At 43.6% G+C, this 20,378-nt stretch overlaps 3 protein-coding genes and 1 non-coding gene across 4 annotated transcripts in view; 3 read left to right on the top strand and 1 right to left on the bottom strand.

The window, feature by feature from the left end:
- The window catches only part of LOC126561524 (basic proline-rich protein-like), a 360,034-nt gene that overhangs the window by 305,103 nt on the left and 34,553 nt on the right, over positions 1-20,378 (top strand). The gene's annotated exons all lie outside the window — the stretch shown is intronic.
- LOC126562146 (kynurenine 3-monooxygenase) lies at positions 1,946-5,285 on the top strand. Its single transcript, XM_050218574.1, has 7 exons — positions 1,946-2,062; positions 2,421-2,490; positions 2,569-2,808; positions 2,936-3,023; positions 4,071-4,725; positions 4,794-4,955; positions 5,128-5,285. Exons 1-7 carry the CDS (start codon positions 1,973-1,975, stop codon positions 5,278-5,280), a joined length of 1,458 nt encoding a protein of 485 aa, XP_050074531.1. The 5' UTR covers positions 1,946-1,972; the 3' UTR covers positions 5,281-5,285.
- On the bottom strand, positions 6,648-8,950 carry LOC126563194 (2-acylglycerol O-acyltransferase 2-A-like). Its single transcript, XM_050219820.1, has 5 exons — positions 8,810-8,950; positions 8,641-8,738; positions 8,436-8,567; positions 6,907-7,448; positions 6,648-6,823 (listed from the first exon to the last, which is right to left on the bottom strand). Exons 1-5 carry the CDS (start codon positions 8,939-8,941, stop codon positions 6,666-6,668), a joined length of 1,062 nt encoding a protein of 353 aa, XP_050075777.1. The 5' UTR covers positions 8,942-8,950; the 3' UTR covers positions 6,648-6,665.
- Positions 10,087-10,197, top strand: Trnay-gua (transfer RNA tyrosine (anticodon GUA)). Its single transcript has 2 exons — positions 10,087-10,123; positions 10,162-10,197. It is a non-coding gene; the product is annotated as a tRNA-Tyr (tRNA).

Genomic DNA, 20,378 nt, shown 5'->3' with positions numbered 1-20,378 from the left:
AGCCATTCATTAATTGCCTGGTTTTATTTACGGGCTAGTTTGTCCTGTGTCATTTTCATGACACAACCAGACATTACGTGCATAAAGCGATCGATATTTAATAGTTAATGCTAACACGTTTGACAGATTAAGAACATTTGGTATGTTCTAATCGTTCACAGAGCAAGGATTTTGAACCATGCTAGGTTTCCTTAGGATACTCATTAGCCGAACAAGCATTCGCCACGGCTCATGAGACTTACGGAATATAAAACGTTTTCATTTCTCAATTCTGAAGTTATATACTAGCGTCCTAAACATGGTCCAAGGCTCATGTAGCATTTAACCCTTAAAAATCAGACGGTGCTCTAAAAGATGTTTCTCATCAATTGGCCTCGTTGGGCTTCGATTCAAATTTGCCGATAAAAAAGGTAAGTCTTACCAAGGATTATGGCTTTCTTTGCATAAGAATTTGAATAGAAGAATCCTTCTTAACATTGAAGACTAATTTTCTTTTAAGTACAACCAAAAATGGCATGCCAAAACACCTCTCTAGCTTTAGCAGTGCCTATGAAGGGAGATCTGAAACAATTTCCTAAACATTTCGAATAAGTTCGAAACCTGGCCAATGTCACATAGGCTACGATAAGCACAATCGGCCATAGATCAACACAACAAAGCAGCACGTCATTTGGCTGATCATGATCTCGAACCGGTAAAAGGTTCAGCGAACCGTTTAACTAATCTCTAATCCGGATTGATCATCAATCGCATCCCGCGCTTACGGCAGTAACATATGATGCTGATAACAAAACAGCATGTTGCATCCCGCTGTATAGCCGTGTGTAAACCGTTACAAACGACCCACTGAGCAGATGCAATGATAAGCTGGGGGTGTAAAGATTGTTCCGGTTTTTGGGAGAAGTAGAGATCATTCGTCTGCATCTTGTCTGGCAGGTGCTCGACTTGGTTCGGATGCATTCTGTCGTTAACCTTGTAATATTGTATCGTTATTACAACTCTCACATGGAATCGTGTGCTGTTCAACAAAACAAACATTTTAAAGAGCCTACACTTGCAGCACAAGCTCCTGTATCTATGGCATCTATGCAGTGGTGGTGGACAGCGTGAGATCGTGTAGCAAATACAAACATTCCACTAGCCGTAAGCTTTTCACTGGAAGCGTATCCAAGTAATCCTTGTTAAGAACGTGGCTAAGAGGCCATTATTTATAGCTGGCACGACGAATGGCAAATCCCACTGGAACTTTCTGGTGGTGGTTTCCGCTTTTGTATTATTATTGTCTCTCTTTTTTTTTTAGCAGCAAAATCATTCTTCCACCGGTATCACAAACGCAAATCAGTTTGATTATTCTCCAAAAAACGATGCATTCATATGCTGATAGAATGAAATCCCATATGTTTTTGTTGCCTTTAATTAACTTCCTTTAAGCAAACGAGACACAAAAAAAGATGTTGATGTTATCAGCAATCTAATTCCTTTGAGAAAGGACTTTTTTGTCTTTTTGTCGGGATAATGTTACCATAATTTAAAGCCGACAACAAAAAAGACTAGCATCTAAGCGTAGTACTTATGAGCAATAGTAGTACACACAGCTACAGACAAAACTATTGGAAATGTGATAACGTCGTGCCTGTTCGAGCAGAACGCACCAGACGCCGTACGAAAGAGATAGGAACCCGTCGAAAAAAGGGCCACAAGAAGATAGTGGCGGGGTGGCAAAAAGGGATAGAGAGGATGGCATGAGAATGGTCTGGAGGCTTTTTCTGTTACGACAGGTACGACGTACGGTTCAATTCGGTTTGAACGCTTGACCGTGCTGGTTCTCGTGTTGCGGCTTGGTGAGTGATCCTGTGTGTATGTCATAAGTTATTCGTTTTCGAGGCTGTCCCAAATTGATCGTGTGTGCATATAAGGTGGAAAACGTGTTTTGTATAGTAAAGTGCATATATTGGTGCGAAAAGCGGATAAAATGGCAACTGCTAGCGGCAAGTATAAGCGTACCAACACGAACGGAATGCAGCATCAACCACTAGATGTGGCCATCGTTGGTGGTGGATTGGTGAGTATTGTGTTTTATTATAAAGTTTAATTTGCAAAAAGAGACCTCAAATCGGGTGTAAGTCCCGTCCATGCGCTTTTGCGTTGTTCAGAACTAAAACTCGGTTTGTTTTTATTTGCAATTAATTAAAAACAACAAGCTTATCAAATTCGGCAGTAAAGTTCTGCCTGGAAGCTGACGGTTTCGTAATCTTGTCTATTTCACAACAATGAGACACTACCGATTGGCCTGTTCTCCCGGTTACACTGACCGTGGTCAATAGTGATGCCGCTGATTAAGGGTCTCTTTCTGCGTAAATTGAGCTTTATTAACAAACTAAGAACAACCGGCTATTGATATCGTCGATTTTGATTGACAGGTTGGCTCACTGTTGGCACTCCATCTCGGCAAGAAAGGACACGAAGTTAATCTGTACGAATATCGAGAAGGTAATTATGCTCCTGGGGTGGTTTTAAGTGAGAAAGGCTAATTAATGTATTGTTTCCCATGCACACAATCCCTTCCAGACATTCGCACAGCGGAGCTAGTGATCGGACGTAGTATCAACCTGGCCCTATCGGCCCGTGGTCGCCGAGCACTGGCTGAAGTTGGGCTAGAGGAAGCCCTGCTTCAGCACGGTTTACCGATGTCGGGTCGTATGTTGCATGACGTTAATAGCAACCGGAAGATTGTACCGTACGATGCGAATACGAACCAGTGCATCTATTCCGTCGGTCGGAAGCATCTCAACGAGGTGCTGCTAAATGGTAAGAGAAATACGGGTGTGGGTAGGAGGGCGTATTGTGTTACAAATGTCGCAAAAGCCCTCGACGGAAACATGTTTTTGTAAGGTTTCTTTACGTGTCTTTTTTGTCTACTGCTTTGTCCTAACAGCGGCCGAGAAGTACCCGAACATTCACCTGCACTTTAACCACAAGCTGGTCAGCGCCAATCTGGACGAGGGCAATCTGTCGATGATTGAGTAAGTAGGAGAAAATTTGGATTTTGGGTGTGTGTGTGTGTAATAGTGTTGGGGAAAGAGAATTCCAATGGGGATTCTAATCATTGAATCCCAATCCTTTTAAGGTTTCGTATCTTAGAATCCTCTCTTGGCGGGAGGAGACGGAGTGTTACGAGAGATTTTTTACTCAAGATATACTGAATTCCTTATCCTTGATGAATCCGTATTGAATCTGTATATAATACCTATAGAATACCAATCAGAAAGCGGACAAAATCGCAATTCTTACTGTAGTGGGAAATGTCTGATCACTGTAATGAAATCCCAATGGAACCAGAATCGGATCGAATCCTTCAATTAGGATCTTATCCTACTCGAAACTTCCTAGGGATTGAATCCTCTGATATGTGTCTGATATGTGATATGTGTAAAGATTTCTCGATCGTTCCTTAGAATTATACCACCAGATCGAGATCATTAAAACAACCCTTTAAGGTCATTAGCACCTGTTTTGCTTAAAAGTCCCGCTTAATGTGAATCAATCCTTATTAGAAGTGCTTACAACTCATCAAGAAGATCCTTTCTCACGTGCTTTAACACGAAAGATTGCCAGTGTTAGTGCCAATAAACGTCACACTTAATGATGGTCCCATGTCGAGACGAGACTATCATATCAATTATCTCGCAATATGGGAAAGATGTCTCGAGAGTTATGGTTTTGATGAAAGCAATTTAATCGCTCATGCCCGCCCGCCTCTGAAGATATTACTGGATGGAAAGTTTGGTTCGTCGTTCATTCATTCGTTTAGCTCTTATCGCGTTTGAAGATTGTGCTCGAGTAAGCAAGCCTTCTTTGGATGCGTTATCTACGAGAGTTGCGTTTTTCCTTCCGAGATAATCTTCTGACTCATTTGCGCGTTCAAGTAGCGCGCATTGAAGTTTTGGCATGGAAAATGCCTCTCATGGCAAGAAGTGTGTTGGGATTCTCAAGAAGCTCAAGTGTGCGGAATTTCTTACACACTCGAGACCACCCTACTAATCCAATCCTCCGGTTTGTTTACCTTTCAGCCCCCAAACGAAAGAGGTCAAGAACGCTCGGGCAGATCTGATCGTCGGATGCGATGGTGCGTACAGTGCCGTCCGGAAGGAGATCGTTAAGCGACCCCGGTACGACTTTAGCCAGACGTACATCGAGCACGGCTATCTGGAGCTGTGCATTCCACCAACGGCCGATGGAGAATTTGCAATGCCGCACAACTATCTGCACATTTGGCCCCGGGGACAGTTTATGATGATTGCGCTGCCGAACCAGGACCGTACCTGGACGGTAACACTGTTCATGCCGTTTACACAGTTCCACAGTATTACCGATCAGGACCGGCTGATCGATTTCTTTCGCCAATACTTCCCGGATGCGATCGAGCTAATTGGGCGCGAACGGTTGATAAAGGATTTCTTCAAAACGAAGGCACAATCGCTCGTCATGATCAAGTGCAGACCGTATCATGTAGGATCGAAGGCATTGATCATAGGGGATGCGGCACATGCGATGGTTCCGTTCTATGGACAGGGCATGAATGCAGGCTTTGAAGATTGTAGCGTGCTGACGGAACTGTTCAACCAGTACGGTACGGATTTGACGCGCATTCTGCCTGAGTTTAGCGAGAAACGGTGGGAGGATGCTCATGCCATCTGTGACTTGGCAATGTACAACTACATTGAGGTATTTTTGCTACAGTTTTATGGAGGAATTTTAAGTCGGAGCGAAAATTTAACACAATTCTGTTTCAGATGCGTGATCTGGTTACTAAACGATCGTACCTCTTCCGGAAGAAGCTGGACGAGCTGCTGTTCTGGTTGCTGCCTAACACGTGGGTCCCACTGTACAACTCCGTGTCCTTCTCTCACATGCGCTACAGCAAGTGCATAGCGAATCGGGCCTGGCAGGATAAGGTGGGTTTAGAGAATCGAATTTTCCGGAAATACATCGCATCGATTGTTGACCATATGTAAACAGTCTGCCGTACACTTTATGTGTATATTACACCATGCCATTGTGCTCATTCATCAAAACACGGACATTGAATTCGTACTTACCGCTGATAACGGCTCTTGTTGTTTGCAGATTCTCACACGCGTACTGTACGGCGCTTCGTTTGTCTCGATCGCAGCTATCGGTGGACTGGCCTACCGACACGTGACCGTCGGTCATCTAGAAAAGCTGTCGACGGCGATCTTATCCACATTTCAGCTACTGAAATCGAAACCAAGCGTTTAATAAACACCATTCCATATTTACAATGTGTTTTCATCATTATAGTCTTATTTTCTTCAATTTTTGTCATAATTTTACTGTTATCATGCTGTCAAGTCGTACTTCTCCATTGAAAGGTTCTCAGATGTTATAAAAACGAATACAGTTGACAATCACTATTTTTTAGACAAGAATATGGTCTCATATTTTAATTAACCTGTAATAAATCCATCTTCCGAGAGAGGTGGCCTAGGTGATCGGTTCGATGGTCGAGAGGCCTTCTTCACACAACAGTACTGGGTATCGAATTCCATTCCAGGCCTTTCTCCCGTAGTTCGAGATCAGACTTACTTATCCAACAACATGGTTACCAGTAATCCCACCACCTGGCATAACCTAGCAGGTCGATAACCCAAGAAGAAGAATAGAGGTCCAAAACAGATTATAGGATCATACCGCATTGGCAGCCGACAAGGTTGTTCGGCAGTGAAAGGTTTAAATAGGTCTGCATTAGAGTCCAGAAGTACAATGTTAGTCATTGCATAGCTCCTGGAGCCCGTCAGCATATACGACGATCTGAACATCGATCAGACTTGGTTTTTTTTTGAACGCGGTTAAGAGGTTTTATCATTTTTTTTTTTCGAATGTATAGAAATATTCCCTCTATGTAATCTCTGTTTCGCACGTCGCGATATGTGTTGGGAGTACAGAAGTTTTCTCTAACATTTCTTTCAGGTTAAGTTATTGCTCAAACCAAACGAAATATTTTTTTTCTCAAATTCCCATTCTGTTTTTGAATGTATTTCAATAATCATTTTACTTTTGCTCAGTCGCATACACATAGCTTCACATATGACTTTTAATGAAAGGGGAGAAAACACCAAACTAAAGTACAATTTTACCCTAAACATGTTTTAACAAGAAGAAAAAAAAACAAAAAAAACCCTTTGCTTACTTAACAAAAAACACCTCAAAAAACGGTTACAAATAACAGAAAAAAACACCCAACAACAAAAAAGGATATAATTACGCCTAGAGGTTTTAAATGCTAACACACACACCACAATTTTGTCCTGTGCTTGTTCTCTTATCCGCTAGTAATTGACTCCCAAAACTGGACAGCCAGCCGCATTGTGCCAGATTGGTTCTTAGGTATCGAAGAGTTACGGGGTTTGTCTGTCTTTACTTTTTACAGTCTCAATCCTTGCTTTTCGATGGCATCACAAAAGCGCCATCTCGCTAAGGTTGTCGGTCGTCTTTGGGCGATGCCATGCTTTGTAATACAATATTCACGAACCAGCGTTAGATATTGCAGGACCGCCGAGCAAAGGATCGTGATAGTGTGGTTCTGTCTCTTTACAGTCATCTTTAGCATACACGTGTGTGTTTGTGTACGTTCTGCTGAAGATTTACTCCAGCACAAGCTTCACGTTCTTGTGATCAGCGATGAAGCGCGATTTGTTAGTTTCGAACAAGTTGTCCAACTCGCGGCAGAACCGTTCGTGCACCTCGTCCACCTGTTCGTTCGTCGGGTCGTCTATCTGCGTCACTTCCACCGGAACACCAACTAGGAAAGTGCAGTGATTCGAAGCATTAGTTACTTGAATTCTCTTAAAACCCTCTTTTTGATATCAGAACGCAACAACTTACCTACTGTGTTCAGAGGCTTCCGCCGCGGAATCAGTCCGTAACTGTACTGGAAGAATCCACGTCCAACAAACGCAGCCGGAGCAATACCGGTCGTATTCTTCACAAACTCCTGGAACCGGCGCAATTTCGAACCGGGCGGATTCGGTGGCTGATCGAACAGATCCACCTCACCGAACGTCATAACCGGCACGATCGGTGTGCCCGCTTTAATAGCTAGCTTACAGAAACCCTTCCGTTTGCGCAGCACCAGCGTGTAGTTGTTTGGGCGACAGTGCAAGGATTCGGCCGCTCCACCTACGACGATCACCACCGCGTTGGAGGTGAACCCGTCATCGTTTACCGGTTGGTCTGGTTTGTTCGATGCTTTCAGCAGGCTAAGAATGCTGCTTGGGTTGGCGGACACTAGCCCCCAGCTTAGCAGGATCTCCCGGAAGAAGGGTATCACGAAGTGGAAGTTAAGCGTTACGGGACGAGACCGGATTTTGGGGAACTTTTCATGAAAGCCGGTAGCATTGGTGGCGAAGTTGATGAAGGCACCCAATCTGGAAAAGGAAAAGCGATCGAAACATGGGTTGATTATTTAAAAGTTGGAAACAAGTTTGACTAATTCGGAATTGCTAATGATATATCTGGGGTCGACCTTGCGATGAATAATCTATGTCTTGAGAGCCAATATCCCATAATAGGTCCTTTAAGATAGGTTGGACAAAGTCTCTCGGAAGAGCCTCTTGAATGAAGAGGGAACTGGTTGGCCGCCAGGGACCTCGTTGGAAGTCTTGATAAGAAACTGTGATGTGTGGCCACAACCCAAGGTCAATACTTTTGTTTTAGATGCTTGATATCCGTTCCGTCTAGGGGATATAGAACGACTCTAATAACTTAACGGCACCGAATAAAAATATATGCTGCAAATCAATGTCACAAAGCTGCGATATCTGATAAGCAAGAAAATAATTCAAATGAGCTTAAAGCGATATAATAAACAAGCACGTTCGGGCAAGTCAAGTTTCCTACACAACTTCAGGATGTTACCCCTCGTAATGACGGAGATTATCGCCGCTAGAAACAAGCCAATCGATAAAATCTCTTCTCGATCGTGGGGTAACACCTCTACCTAAGATTTGCTCATTTACGCACGCAATACACAGGTGACGTTATCTTGTAATTAACATCACAATCTCCAACCCAACAAAAAAAAAAAGTAGTAGCCGTCTTTGGTGGTTGTAAACAGAGTCAAAAACAATTTGGACCCTTTGGACCCCATTTTCGAAGGTAGGACTTCAGACCCGTACACCGCCGAACTGCGAGAAGTTTTACTACCCCTACCAAAGCAGAGAGCCACCAGCAGCCGTATCTTATCAGCGTTCGATAGACGACGACGATTGCTCGGTCCGCTGCTCTGGCTCCCTCTGCTCAATCATCATCTTGGCGTTTGGGGAAAAGGGGCTTAAGAAATTGAGCATTTATTTTTCGTCGCAATAGCACGTTGTCTCACTAACAACCAATTCCAGAACGCCCTATCTACTCACCCTAGAACACCGTGCGGGAAGGCGGCAAATAGGTAGTTCCGGTTCGGATCGAGATCAACCGTCTTGTGCAGCTTCGCCGGGAAGTAGCTCTGGTAGAGCTTCCACCAAAACAAATCTCGCCACCATTTTACACTGCAAAATATCGACCAGAGTTACGTTACATTCGGTGGTCTAAGTAGGGAAGAGCTCCCGTATCCTTCCTTACCCTTGTCCTCGGCCACCGTTTGTTGTGATTTTTCGATCGGTGTAGATGAAGTATCCATAGATGACGCAGAGAGTTTTAACGAATAAGTTACCATAAATCTAGGATGAAGAAAGAGGTTAGCTTTTTTTTCCGACACGTGGCTCAATGAGGATCTCAAGATCTCACTTACCAGCAGCAGGAAGTAAGATATAAGCATTCCCAGCTCACCGAAAAGTATCAACCACATCCAAAGGGCAGTGGATAGGGTTTCGAGCCGTCGCCTCATGGGCACATTTAGTGGGGCCCATTCGATTTTACCCATGTTGCTGTGTTGATTGCGCTACCCTTAACCTTAACCGGTTTATTCCTTGTGAAGAAAGGTGAAAAAAAAAAAACAAAATGTAGTTATCCGGACCATGTGATTATCTAGATGACAGGCCTAAGGTCTGGATGCTGCTGCCGCTGCAGCAAGCATTTGCGTACCAGGCGAGGAAATTAACTTACTAATACATTAAAATACACGTTACACTACAGAAAACAAAAGGCACTTTACAATCGGTTACAGAGGTGTATCGATTAGAACGAAACTGGCCTCGAACCCGGGACCAAGCACCGAGGTTCAGCACGGATGCAAGGCTAGAATGTGACTGCACGCACTGCACAACCGAGCGAACAATCGCAGCAGGCGTGCGCATGTGTTGCTAGGGCTAACACTCACTTCAACTCCTTTACAGCCCAAGACGATCTAGAGCGCCAGCAGCGTCTGCTCTGTCCGATGTGCCGTATGGGTACTGCTGTTCGTTGTCCGGTAGTATGTCAAAAACGCAACGAAAAGCGTAGTTGCCCCCATTCGGGACGATAGATTCGGGTGTTTGCCGACGGTACAAATACGCACAAAAACCCTTATCAGCCGCACGCTATTTCAATTGTATTTTATAATGCTGCTCCGAAATATTGATAGTAGCAGGTGAACCGAAATGTTCGGTATGATAAGACGGAGGAGGGCTATTCCGATGTTACGATGCACTGGGATGAGTGATGTGTGTTTGTATGGCACCAGCTGCATAGGTGAGATGTAATACGCGCTAGATGATTTTTTGATAATTTTTGGAGACTAATAAGCAGCTCTTCACGTCAGCTTGACACCTCCCTGACAACAGTTGGTGTGGACTGAAGGGCATTGGAAGTGGGATAACAGCGCTGATTTTTGATAAGAATTCAATGAGCAACAAACGGCGACAACAAATATCATAATCGTTTTATGCAGGTATAATGCCGGCTGAAAGGGTCCTTACACAGCAAAAAGCCTATTATTTTTGTAATCTCTGATAAATAAGGATCTCCTCTCTTGTTGCATGCTTAAGTGCTTTATGATATCAGAAGTCTATATTGGACAAAATTCGGCGAGTATAAATAACCGAATGGCACACGTAATCGGTATGATGATAAGCGCTGCAATAACCATCACCTTCGATAGCTCAGTTGGTAGAGCGGTGGACTGTAGTTGAGAGTGAAATATGAACACAATTTCAAGATAGAGAAATCCATAGGTCGCTGGTTCAAATCCGGCTCGAAGGAGAAGAATATTGAGAGAGTTCTTTTACTTTTTTTAATAACAATAATTGTCTAATTGTCTGAAATTTAATTTCTTACCTCTGCACTTAATAGTCAGTTAGTCACTGTCACATAAAAACCTCCCTCAGTACAGTGGCCTGACGTCAATCGGTCAACCACTTTCACGCACGTGTTGCTCTATCGTGACGATGTTTCACAGTTTAAATCCACCAAATAAACCACTCACTCAGCAGCCTGTTTACTGTATCCACCGCGTTATATGTCCTTGTTGAGTGGAAAAATTGCAAACACATCACAATTCTCACTCACCACCTACGTCGACTCTCTGTTGGGGATGTAAACATCCAAACCCTCCCCTACTGGCTACAAAACAAAGAACACAAGCCCCTTCTTCTTGGCACACGGCGATCTTGTGCGACTGATCTCGCGCATTCTCAAGTAAGTACTGTGTGAGATGAAAGTAGCAGGGAGATCGAAAAGAGAAAGAACGTGGTCCAAAACGCTGGTACCCGCACGGGTTAATGTTAATCAACGCTTGTTTACTCCGCGTAATATATTACGGCTTTTTGCTTTCCCTGCACAACGTGAACTGCTACTCTCTGGCGTGGTGGTGGTCGTCGCTTTGTCGTTTAGCGTTTTTCACAAGAAAATTGCTTGCGACCAGGCGCATGCGTCTTGCCAATACGGGTGTCAGAACGTGAAGCTACACGGTAGTTCTCAACACAAGAAATACACAAACACACATACTGCCCTTTTGTTTGTTAGTTTGATCAGTTCTCGACCCAACGATAACTTATCTACCAACCACGCCGTGTATCTCAGCTTAAACTGATAACAGAGCCCGTATGAGGAAATGCCTGCCGGATAACCGAGGGTCTGTCACAATCGATGGTAACACAAATCATGCACCATAAATCGGCGTTCCGTACACCGATCTTATCAAGCGTTACAGCCAATGATGCAATTACGTTATCAGTAACTTCTTCTTTGGTTCAGATTTAGCAAACAGTCCTCTCCACCTCTCACATCGCCCTTTTTTGAGTCTAATTCCGGAACAATTACTTCGCAATATCAGCACACTTTCACTATACCACACTGAGAGACGTAGAATGTAAACAAGATATCAATCACAAAGAACAAAGCCCTTATGGTGGTTACATTCGGGTGAATCAACAACCCTTCGTTACTGTTTGTTCTCGGGGATACTCTGACAGGTTCGAGCATCAACTAACCTCACCCATCTCCAGGGTGAGTTTCTTCTGACCAACCATGCTCTGAACGTGACTAATGGGACGTGCTGTGTATAGATGTCCGCTTACAACAACGTGTATGGGAGAAGTAGGCGGTTTCCTTGTCTACGATATGTAATTGGCACAGCCAACTTTTCTCTTTCCCAGATCTACTCACATGATCACGTAATGACTCTCTCGCTCGTATCACCGCTGTTGAAGATCTCCCCGGACTCTGGGAGGGAAATTGGTGGAAAAACACTACGATTCGCATTCGTGATCTTTGCGCTCCAAAGTGCATTTACTATGGTAGAAGGTGTTTCTGTGGAGGGATAATTCTTCAACATGAGAGAGATGTAATTTTTCTTGTGTGCATTTTGTCACGATAAAACAAGAGTACGATAGCTTATTTCCTGTAGTTTATCGGTGGACTAAAGTATAGATAATAGCACCGGTGTATGTGGGTTCAGGGTTCCATTTTTTTTTTGCTCTTAACCCAGGGGTCAGTAAAGTCCGGCCTGTTAGTTGATTTTGTATGGTTGGCGGGAAAATGTTTGATGGGCTCACGAAGGACAAAAAAAACTGTTATCACGACATCAGATTATATTTTGTCCTGTGTCATTTTGGAGCAATAATTCACAGAAAATTTCGAGAATTTTTGAAAGAAATCGAAGTCAAGTGCTGCTGTACGATGGCTTAAGTAGCAGAGAAGTTCTTATAAAAAAATCAAATTGAAATATATTATTGCCAATGGAGAATAGCTTTGGAAATTACCGTTTGTAATCGATTTCGTAAATTACCTTGCCAAGTTTAATAAGGGACCCAGTGGTCCATAGCAGGACTGGGGTTCACATTGCATCCGCACCGTTCCCCCGTAGTGAGGACTGACTATCCATCTACGTGGTACTCGGGAAGTCTGGCAAACCATTCCATGGCCGGAGTGACCTAAACTAAGCCAAAAAGATTAAGAAGTTTAAATTAATGTTACAATATGAAGCAATGTTAATTTGTAAAATTTTCTTCCGTGGTTTTCTTTGGAAGATGATTGAAAAATTCAACCTTACAGATACTTACAAATATCTTCGAGAAACGGATTACAGCGACGTGAAAAAATATAGGAAATGCTTTATTTCCATTAATGAGAGGAACGTTTTTAACCATGTTAAACTTGTTGGTAATTAATGTGCAAGGCCAGGCCGTATTGCTAAAATGTTCAACGTAATTTAACGAGAAAGACTAAGCGGATTCGTTCAGAATTGGCTTCACACTCTCATTTTTGCCTGCCGTGCTATATTTTATTGGCGACCACTGTATATGGAATTAAATATAAAGAAATAAAAACTTATTGCGTATACAATGATCTTATCACATCATCTTATTCGTATTTTTCAAAAATTGTTCACATATAAGCCGCAGGTTCGGGCTTATTTTGACTGCCCGGCTCTTTTTCATATAAAGTGTGCCGACCCCTGCACTGAGCGATCACACACCCGGAAAACAACACGATCAGCGGGTGCTGGTGTTTTTTTTTAAGAATAAAAAATCGCTAAAAATCCTCACATTCAGACTATGCTTTATACTTAAGTAACTAACCGACGAGTTTAAAACACAACATCTCTCATTACCCTTTTTAATGCACTTTCTTAACAATAAATGTGGGTGTTTTTGGGGCGATCGAGACACATCGTTTGATAGAAATTATGTGTAAAGAAACTTACCCTGTTCCACGTATAATCAAAAATAATAATAAATAAATAAAATTTCTAGTAACACGTTCAATGGTGCATCCCAAACTCTATAGACCTTGGCCACATTTTCAAACATACCGCGAGAAAAGGTTCATTTTAAACGGTGCCGGTGTTCATTCGTCATTGCCGGCTTTCGTGATTTGTTTTGATGTCGTCTTTCGCGTCTATGACGATTGCGGATGATCCCCCCTACTCCCTCCACTACCTGACCATCTATTGCGCCCTAATCCCCGCCCGTAATTTTCCCATGAGTGTGCTCCAGTCATGCATGCTGCATGTCAACCTACGCGAGGCCGCGTAAATTGATAAGCGTTTTGTAAATTGCATAAGTAATGCATTACACTTAATTGGCAGAAAAAATGTTATCACAAGGTAAAAATATTTTATGTTTTTAGAAACCTTGTAAGATGAATAATTTACAACGGGAGGGTAAGAGTTCCGGGAGCTTTTTTAAACGATCTCCAGTTGCTAGAGGCACAAATGTCAATCGAGAATATTATGATTCCTGTTGGGATCGTATCGCGCTTGCCATTTTCAATTTATCATACTAAGCCCCGCAATTCAACACGAAACAACATAAAGATAATTAGAACTGATTCCACCATGCCGGTGTAATAACAGCCGGTGAGAGAAGCTTCTTTTAATGGTTCAACTTTTAGTGAACTTTTAACGCATCTTCCGCTCGAATTGACATTCCCACGTCAACCACAACAAAACATCTGCCATAATTAAGTCTGTATTGATTATGTCGTGTAGTTTACTCTCTGTATTTCATTCCCTCATTCCGGCTTGATCGCGCCACACGCGTGTGTGGAAGGTCTAATTTCCTTCCCCTTTTCTAACCCTTCTAATCCTTATAGTTATAAACGCGCTAACGTGTGCGAAAGGTTACAGCTCGCGACCGTTGGCGTGATCGAATCGACATCGTTTCGATTAGTGGTGAACCGATGTACGCGGGTATACTAATTAAAGTAAGTCCGGTTGTTGAGGGCTAACCTGGAAGGCGGTAACCGGTAGGTAGTGTTGGTAGGGTCTGATGATGTAATTAAATGTACCTTTATTTCTGACGCCTTGTAACAGGAGCAGCCAGAGTGTTCGAACGATCGCGTGTCGAACGAACAAAGCCAACGGTGAGCCATATGCTTTGCTAGCTCCATGTCTGCTCGGGCAGAAATGATAATTTAGTGACAAATAATTGACATTAGATACGGGTGTTGTGGGACTCTTCCCACGTTTCCCAAAGTGTCTAGGCTGCATCGAACTTCCCGTCAGTCCTAGAATTTGAGCAAGTCTTGGCAGGGATATGAAGGTGTCGAGGTGCGTGAAATCCCTCGCAACGCCTTTCAACCAATCTGAAAAGACGCCCGCACACGCTGTATGAGTTAATATTGATAAATGATGGAAAATATTAGTGCCGAAAATGTCAGTCCATCCGCGCGAAGTTCCGTTGTGTATGGGTTGTGTGGTGGTGGTTCTTGCTTGTTTACCGCCACCTTTACTGTTAGAAACACCTCAACATAGAACATTTGGTGCATGCCATCGAAGCATTTCCTCTGTGTTGATACAACAGTCGTAGGTTCGTCGCTTGAAAACCCCCACCAGGATGTCTAGCGAGAAATTTGAATAATCAAATTCGTTGTTATTGCCTGGGATCGCATCGAATTAGCTAGTCAAACATGATTACTGGCCTAGCAGTTCGGGGGGCTGTCGCTGATGCGGCTGCTGCTGCTGCTGCAAACCTCGACAGCCATGAAAACCGAATCACTAATGGGTCGTGCAAATTTTCGGCCTCTCGTTCGAAACGTGCTCACTTCCTGGAGGGTTGGACAATTTGAATACGCAGCAAAGAGGTGCTTTGTGGCGATGTTTTCGGTGTTGTTTGCAGAGTCTTGGACTGAATGCGCCGTACAACCTTCGACCTCCTGCCGGGTTGACGTTTGATGCAGGCTGCGGAGAAGTGGTTGAACACTTTGCCTACCACCGACGCGTGATGATCCGGGTACGTTCAGGTGGCCCCCTGACGTTAAGTGATTGATAAGTATCGGTCCAACATCGCGTACAAAGCTAACTGACGTGCTAGCAAGTAATTGCAAAAAAAAGCTGCTCAAGAACTTATCAACCGTTCAAACTTAGTTCATTGGTCAACCTTCACATTTGCTCAATTTTTCCACTCCATCAACAATGCTTCGACAACATGTGTGCCGCATGACTACCGCTTCCAGCATGGCAGCACGATCACTTCTTCGAAATAGTACCTCAGGAAGTCACACAAATGAACGTCTAATTGCGCTAGGTCCGGGATTGGCAGGAATCTCCCCTTTGGAGTCACATTCTGTGAAGTCTATTTTTGGGCATCGATTTTTTTTCTTCCTTCTCTTTTGGGGGAATTCCCGAACCGCCGTGACATCCGGACAAACGAAATGAATTCGCGTGGCGGACCTAAGGTTGCCGCGTCAATGGTCCTCCCGAACCCTCTTTCTCTGTACCTTTCGTGCATTCTAGCTGCTTATAGCTTCATTATCTCTCAACGACCGCTTGAAGAACCTGCTTGTAAGCAGTCCTCCACCGTGTGGATCGTGTCATCGTCACAACCAGTATCGAATATCACTCTGCCCTCGCCCATACCGGGTGTATGATGCAATTTGTTTAATTAATCAACTTTGCGGCATCGGACGGCGGTAACATTCGACCCGTTCTTACACCGTTGAAGTTCCGTGTGTTCGGAACGGGTGTGCGCATCATCATCATCAGTGGCCAAGACATGCTGGAAGACCCTCACCGCTGATTGATCGACCGACTGATCTTTGACGTGGGACTGAAGACACACGGATCACACGGATATGTGTGTGCGCGGTGTTCTTGCTCTGGTGGAAGGATCTGTTCGTGTGTGATCCTAATATCGTGTAAGGGTCAAGTTGAAGAGGTCATATACCAAGAAATCACGTCTAGATCGCGAGATATAAAGAAGCGCTTATTTTTGGAGCTTCGGATCGTTATTTATAGTCAGAAATTGAATATTTTTACGACGATTATCTGTAGATGATGACGTGATTCTTCTAACAAAAAAATCCGTATTTCCTACATTAGGCTGAGAGTTGGCATAACATCCCCGCCAAACATTGTGTACGATCGTTATTGTTCAAATTCGTTTGGCCTAATCCCATAGCGTGTTTCCGTTTGTCTGGTGGGCAAATTGTAAACATTAGCATTGTGGTAGACTTCCAGAAAATCAATTCTATGCTTGTCCTTCACCTTTTACAATACACATAATACAGTTGGCTGTACTTGATCGTACCATTGATTCTAACCATCAAAAAGATTGCTCATTTAAGCCTCACTCAATACACTTAAGATCTTTCTAAGCATTAACCAGAAAACTCATTTACGAGCAACAATTGCTAATCTTACCGATATCATTAAGAGGACAGTGGTCCTAACCATCTGGCATTCTAGCTACAATGACAATATGCAATTTACCACCGAAAAGAAAACAGAAGAAACAGGCACGTCCATGCAAGAAAGCTCACTTCGGCTGATGTCGTACGATTGCGCAGTTCTAGCAGCATCCCAAAGCAGATAGAAGACAAAGAGACAACATTTAATTTAATTTGATACTTCAAATTTGAAACCACAACCACGTGATGCCTCAAGCGAATGAGCCGAGTGCCAACGGACGAATCATGTCGCCATCAGGAGATTTTTTTTATTGTGATTTTGTGTTCTGCGCGACTCGGGAGGATACATTTAATAACGCCTGATGAGCATGATGACAATGCGCACACTCTGTTCGGCCGTAGTAAGGATGGGAACTCGTCGGAGGTAGCTCTTGCCACAACCACGTTGGACACCAATTTACTAGGTGACCCATTGACATTTGACGTCTCTACACTCCGCGCGAGTGTTACGATGCTCGAGCCACGACAGTGCTGCGACCCAAGGAAGCAGGTGTTAGTTGCAGCAGACCTGCTCCTATCACACTCTGTGCACCACCAACCAAACCAAACAATCCGTCATATTCAATTGTCAACGAAATTTTGTGCGTCGTTTACAAGACCGGTGCCTCTCGTCCGTCATGCGGATGGAACCGATTTGTTTTCCTGGCTTTATGTTTGCGATCCAACGGCCACATCAGTTGGTAAGCTTGCAATGATGAGCGCGTGAAACAAAACAGCAAAGAAGCAAGGTATAACCTCCAAATCGGGTGTGTGTAACCAGCAGCGTTATATGTGTGTTTATGCCACACAAACATTTAGGTAATCAAACAGCGTCCACACACTTGCCACCGAAACTTTGGCGAGCGAGAGGACATCATTTAGCGTTTTGATCACCGACAACTGTTGTCGATCGATTGCGATCGTCTGATTCTCATCGGAAGCCGGTGTCCTTCGGTGCGAAATTACTCATTAAAAGTGGTCAATCTACAGAGACACTTGGCATCACAAAAGCCCGGCAGCCTAATGTCTCTGCTCACCTCTGAACCTCAGAGTGGCATCACTGTCGTAAAGTGTGTGGCTGTGCTCATCGCCTAAGACCGATGCAATAAAATGGCAATAAGACGAGTTTAATTTGAGCAAGGGTCGCAAAGAAGAGTATCACGAGTAGTTCAATTTCCGGTAGGAACTAAGGCAACCTGCTTACATTGGAATACGGATTAAACTCATTAAGATAAGATAAAGCGAAACGGAACAAGGGGATTGATATAAAATTTGAGAATACGAATAACAAATAGCGCCAACATAAAACAAAGTGACAACACTTTAAGATTAAATATAAAGTTAATTATACATTACAGCCCCAATGCACGAGCCTAATCCTGGAACCTCCATTAACACAAACGCTTCCAAACGTTCACAAACCCTAACAGATCGTTCCGGGCCCGATTGTTTCTAATCCAACCACACAAAAACCCCGTTTAGTGTGATGAATTTACGAGCTTAGCCACTCGCAGCCAGACCAAGGTGTGGTGGAGTTGTCTGTTTGACAGCTAATGATAGCACTTTTGGAGCGTATTTCATTGTCCATATTTCACCGCTGCCGGAGGCTCGTCTTCATCATCAGCGGCAGCAGCAGCAGCAGCAGCTGCGGCAGCATGATCACCGTTTCGGTCGTTAGGTATGCGGTCAATCGTTCGTGGATGGTCTACTACAGCCGTCTATCGATGAGATGATGGATGCGAAACCAATTATAGGTTGATCGCATTAAATAGTAGCTTAAGAAAGGAGGAAAGGTTATTTAGGTGGATGCAGCTTCCGATTGAGCTATTGATTGATCGGGGCGTATGAAATAGTTTTTGAGATGCACTATTTATTTTATTTTTTACCACTAGGGTTCTAAAATTTGGGTTAAAAAATTGGGTTAAAATTTGGGGTCTGGGGTAGGCGGAAATGAGATAGGAAAACTTGTACGTTTGTGACAAACCCGTTGATGCAATCAATAAGAAGGCGGGTTCGGAATTGGGAAAAGAGGAAGAAATCAAACATTTAGTTAGAGATCTATTAAACGAGGCGCATGCTCTTCTTCACCAAGGATATTCTTCTCATCTTCCTGCTTCCTATTCTTGTCTTAACAACCTACTAGATCCCGTCGTATGAAGAGGGGCGCCGCTGTCGACTCGATCTCCGTATCTTCCATGATCCTTAAATAAGAACCATTCTGGTTAAAACCCGGACGGTTCGAAGGGATTAAGATAGGAGGTTTTTCACGAAGGACAAAAAGGAACACAGTCTTGGAAGACGAGTAAACTTCCTAAGGTCCTAAGGTACTAAGGTTCCTGGACTGGAGTCGAGATTATGCTCCGACATAATCGAGGGTAGAGCGTTCCCAATAGCAAATCATACCCCAAGATCTTTGGTGGAGGAAATTCTAACGAATTGGACGTCACGTAAGGAGAACTTCCAAGGCAATCGTCCAGCAGAAGGTCTCTCGAAACATTGTGGGGATCAAAGCATCATTCCATTGACCGAGAACGAAGGCACGGGAAAAAGGGTTTTTTGTCGTTAACAAAAAGGAGTTGCCCATCACGCGGAAGAGCATTGATGAAGTCATAAATCGATAAACGAAGAATATGACTAAGAGGACTAACTCTGTAGGACACCAGATAAGCCAAAGAAGTTTTCCATAGAATCAGACATTTTTCTTTGGAAAGATTCTAACCATATTAGCAACGCCATGCCAAACCCAAGTTTCTCTAATTTGGCTAACAAGATAATTAAAACGTATTACTTCAGTTCAATTTTCTAAGTAATTACATATACTGTTTACAATAGCTAGTTGGTTTGTCAAGCGTACATACTCAACAGTTGAAGCGGAACGATCTCTTCCAATTCGCAGAAGATCTATTGATATTTGTATTTAATTAAAAGTGTGACGTCACTGTGTCCGCATTCATAAACGATCTCTCTCTATCTAAATATTTTAATCTCCCACAAAAACGTACACAAACGTCACGCAATTTTAATCCGATGGCTTCATCGCTGGTGCTGTATCAGCTTTCGTTCGCTTTGTTTCGTTATGTTTACCCTCGAAAAAGGGCGTCTGTTGTGGCATTTCCAATCGAGCAGTAAGATTTTGTTTAATAACTGGTGGCCACCTTCAAATATCTTCCACCGAAAAAAAAAAACCTTGTTTTGGGTATGGAGCCTTACCCACCGAGCCAGGAGATCGTAAACGAGCGGGTGACTCAAACATCATTGACACCAATCCGTCGTGCTGGAGCTGGCCCCCGGTAGAAGAACTGTTCGACTGGTCGCATAATAATTATAGATTCCCTTTCATTAGCCAACGCGGGCAAACAACGCGCTCACACGACCCAACCGAACAGGTGACCCTTCCGTCTCCGTTCGACCCAAGGGAAGAAGACCTTCGCCTACGAACCGGTTCCGCGAGTAAGATTCCCTGCCCTATTCCCTGGCATTCGATCGTTAGCCCTCCCCGGAGTCTGCTCGTAGTATTTCGATGTATTTCTCTACCGGGCGTCGGTGGTTGATGTGCTTCTTCACCCCGTTTAGCAAACGCAATCACTTAACTGCCACCGAACCGTGCAGAACAACACCGACACTCTCGGGCTGATAGACAAATATGGATATCTAATTTGAGGCTAATAATCCTTTACGTGGCCATGGGGATCCACCAACATTGTGTGTGGTTTTTTCGGGTTGGGTAAGATTACATTAGAAAACGAGAGATTCGATGGTATTTATTGGCGAGT

This window comes from Anopheles maculipalpis, chromosome 3RL (assembly GCF_943734695.1).
Source record: "Anopheles maculipalpis chromosome 3RL, idAnoMacuDA_375_x, whole genome shotgun sequence".
Classification (NCBI taxonomy): Eukaryota; Metazoa; Arthropoda; class Insecta; order Diptera; family Culicidae; genus Anopheles; species Anopheles maculipalpis.
This window is presented reverse-complemented; position numbering and strand designations above follow the sequence as displayed.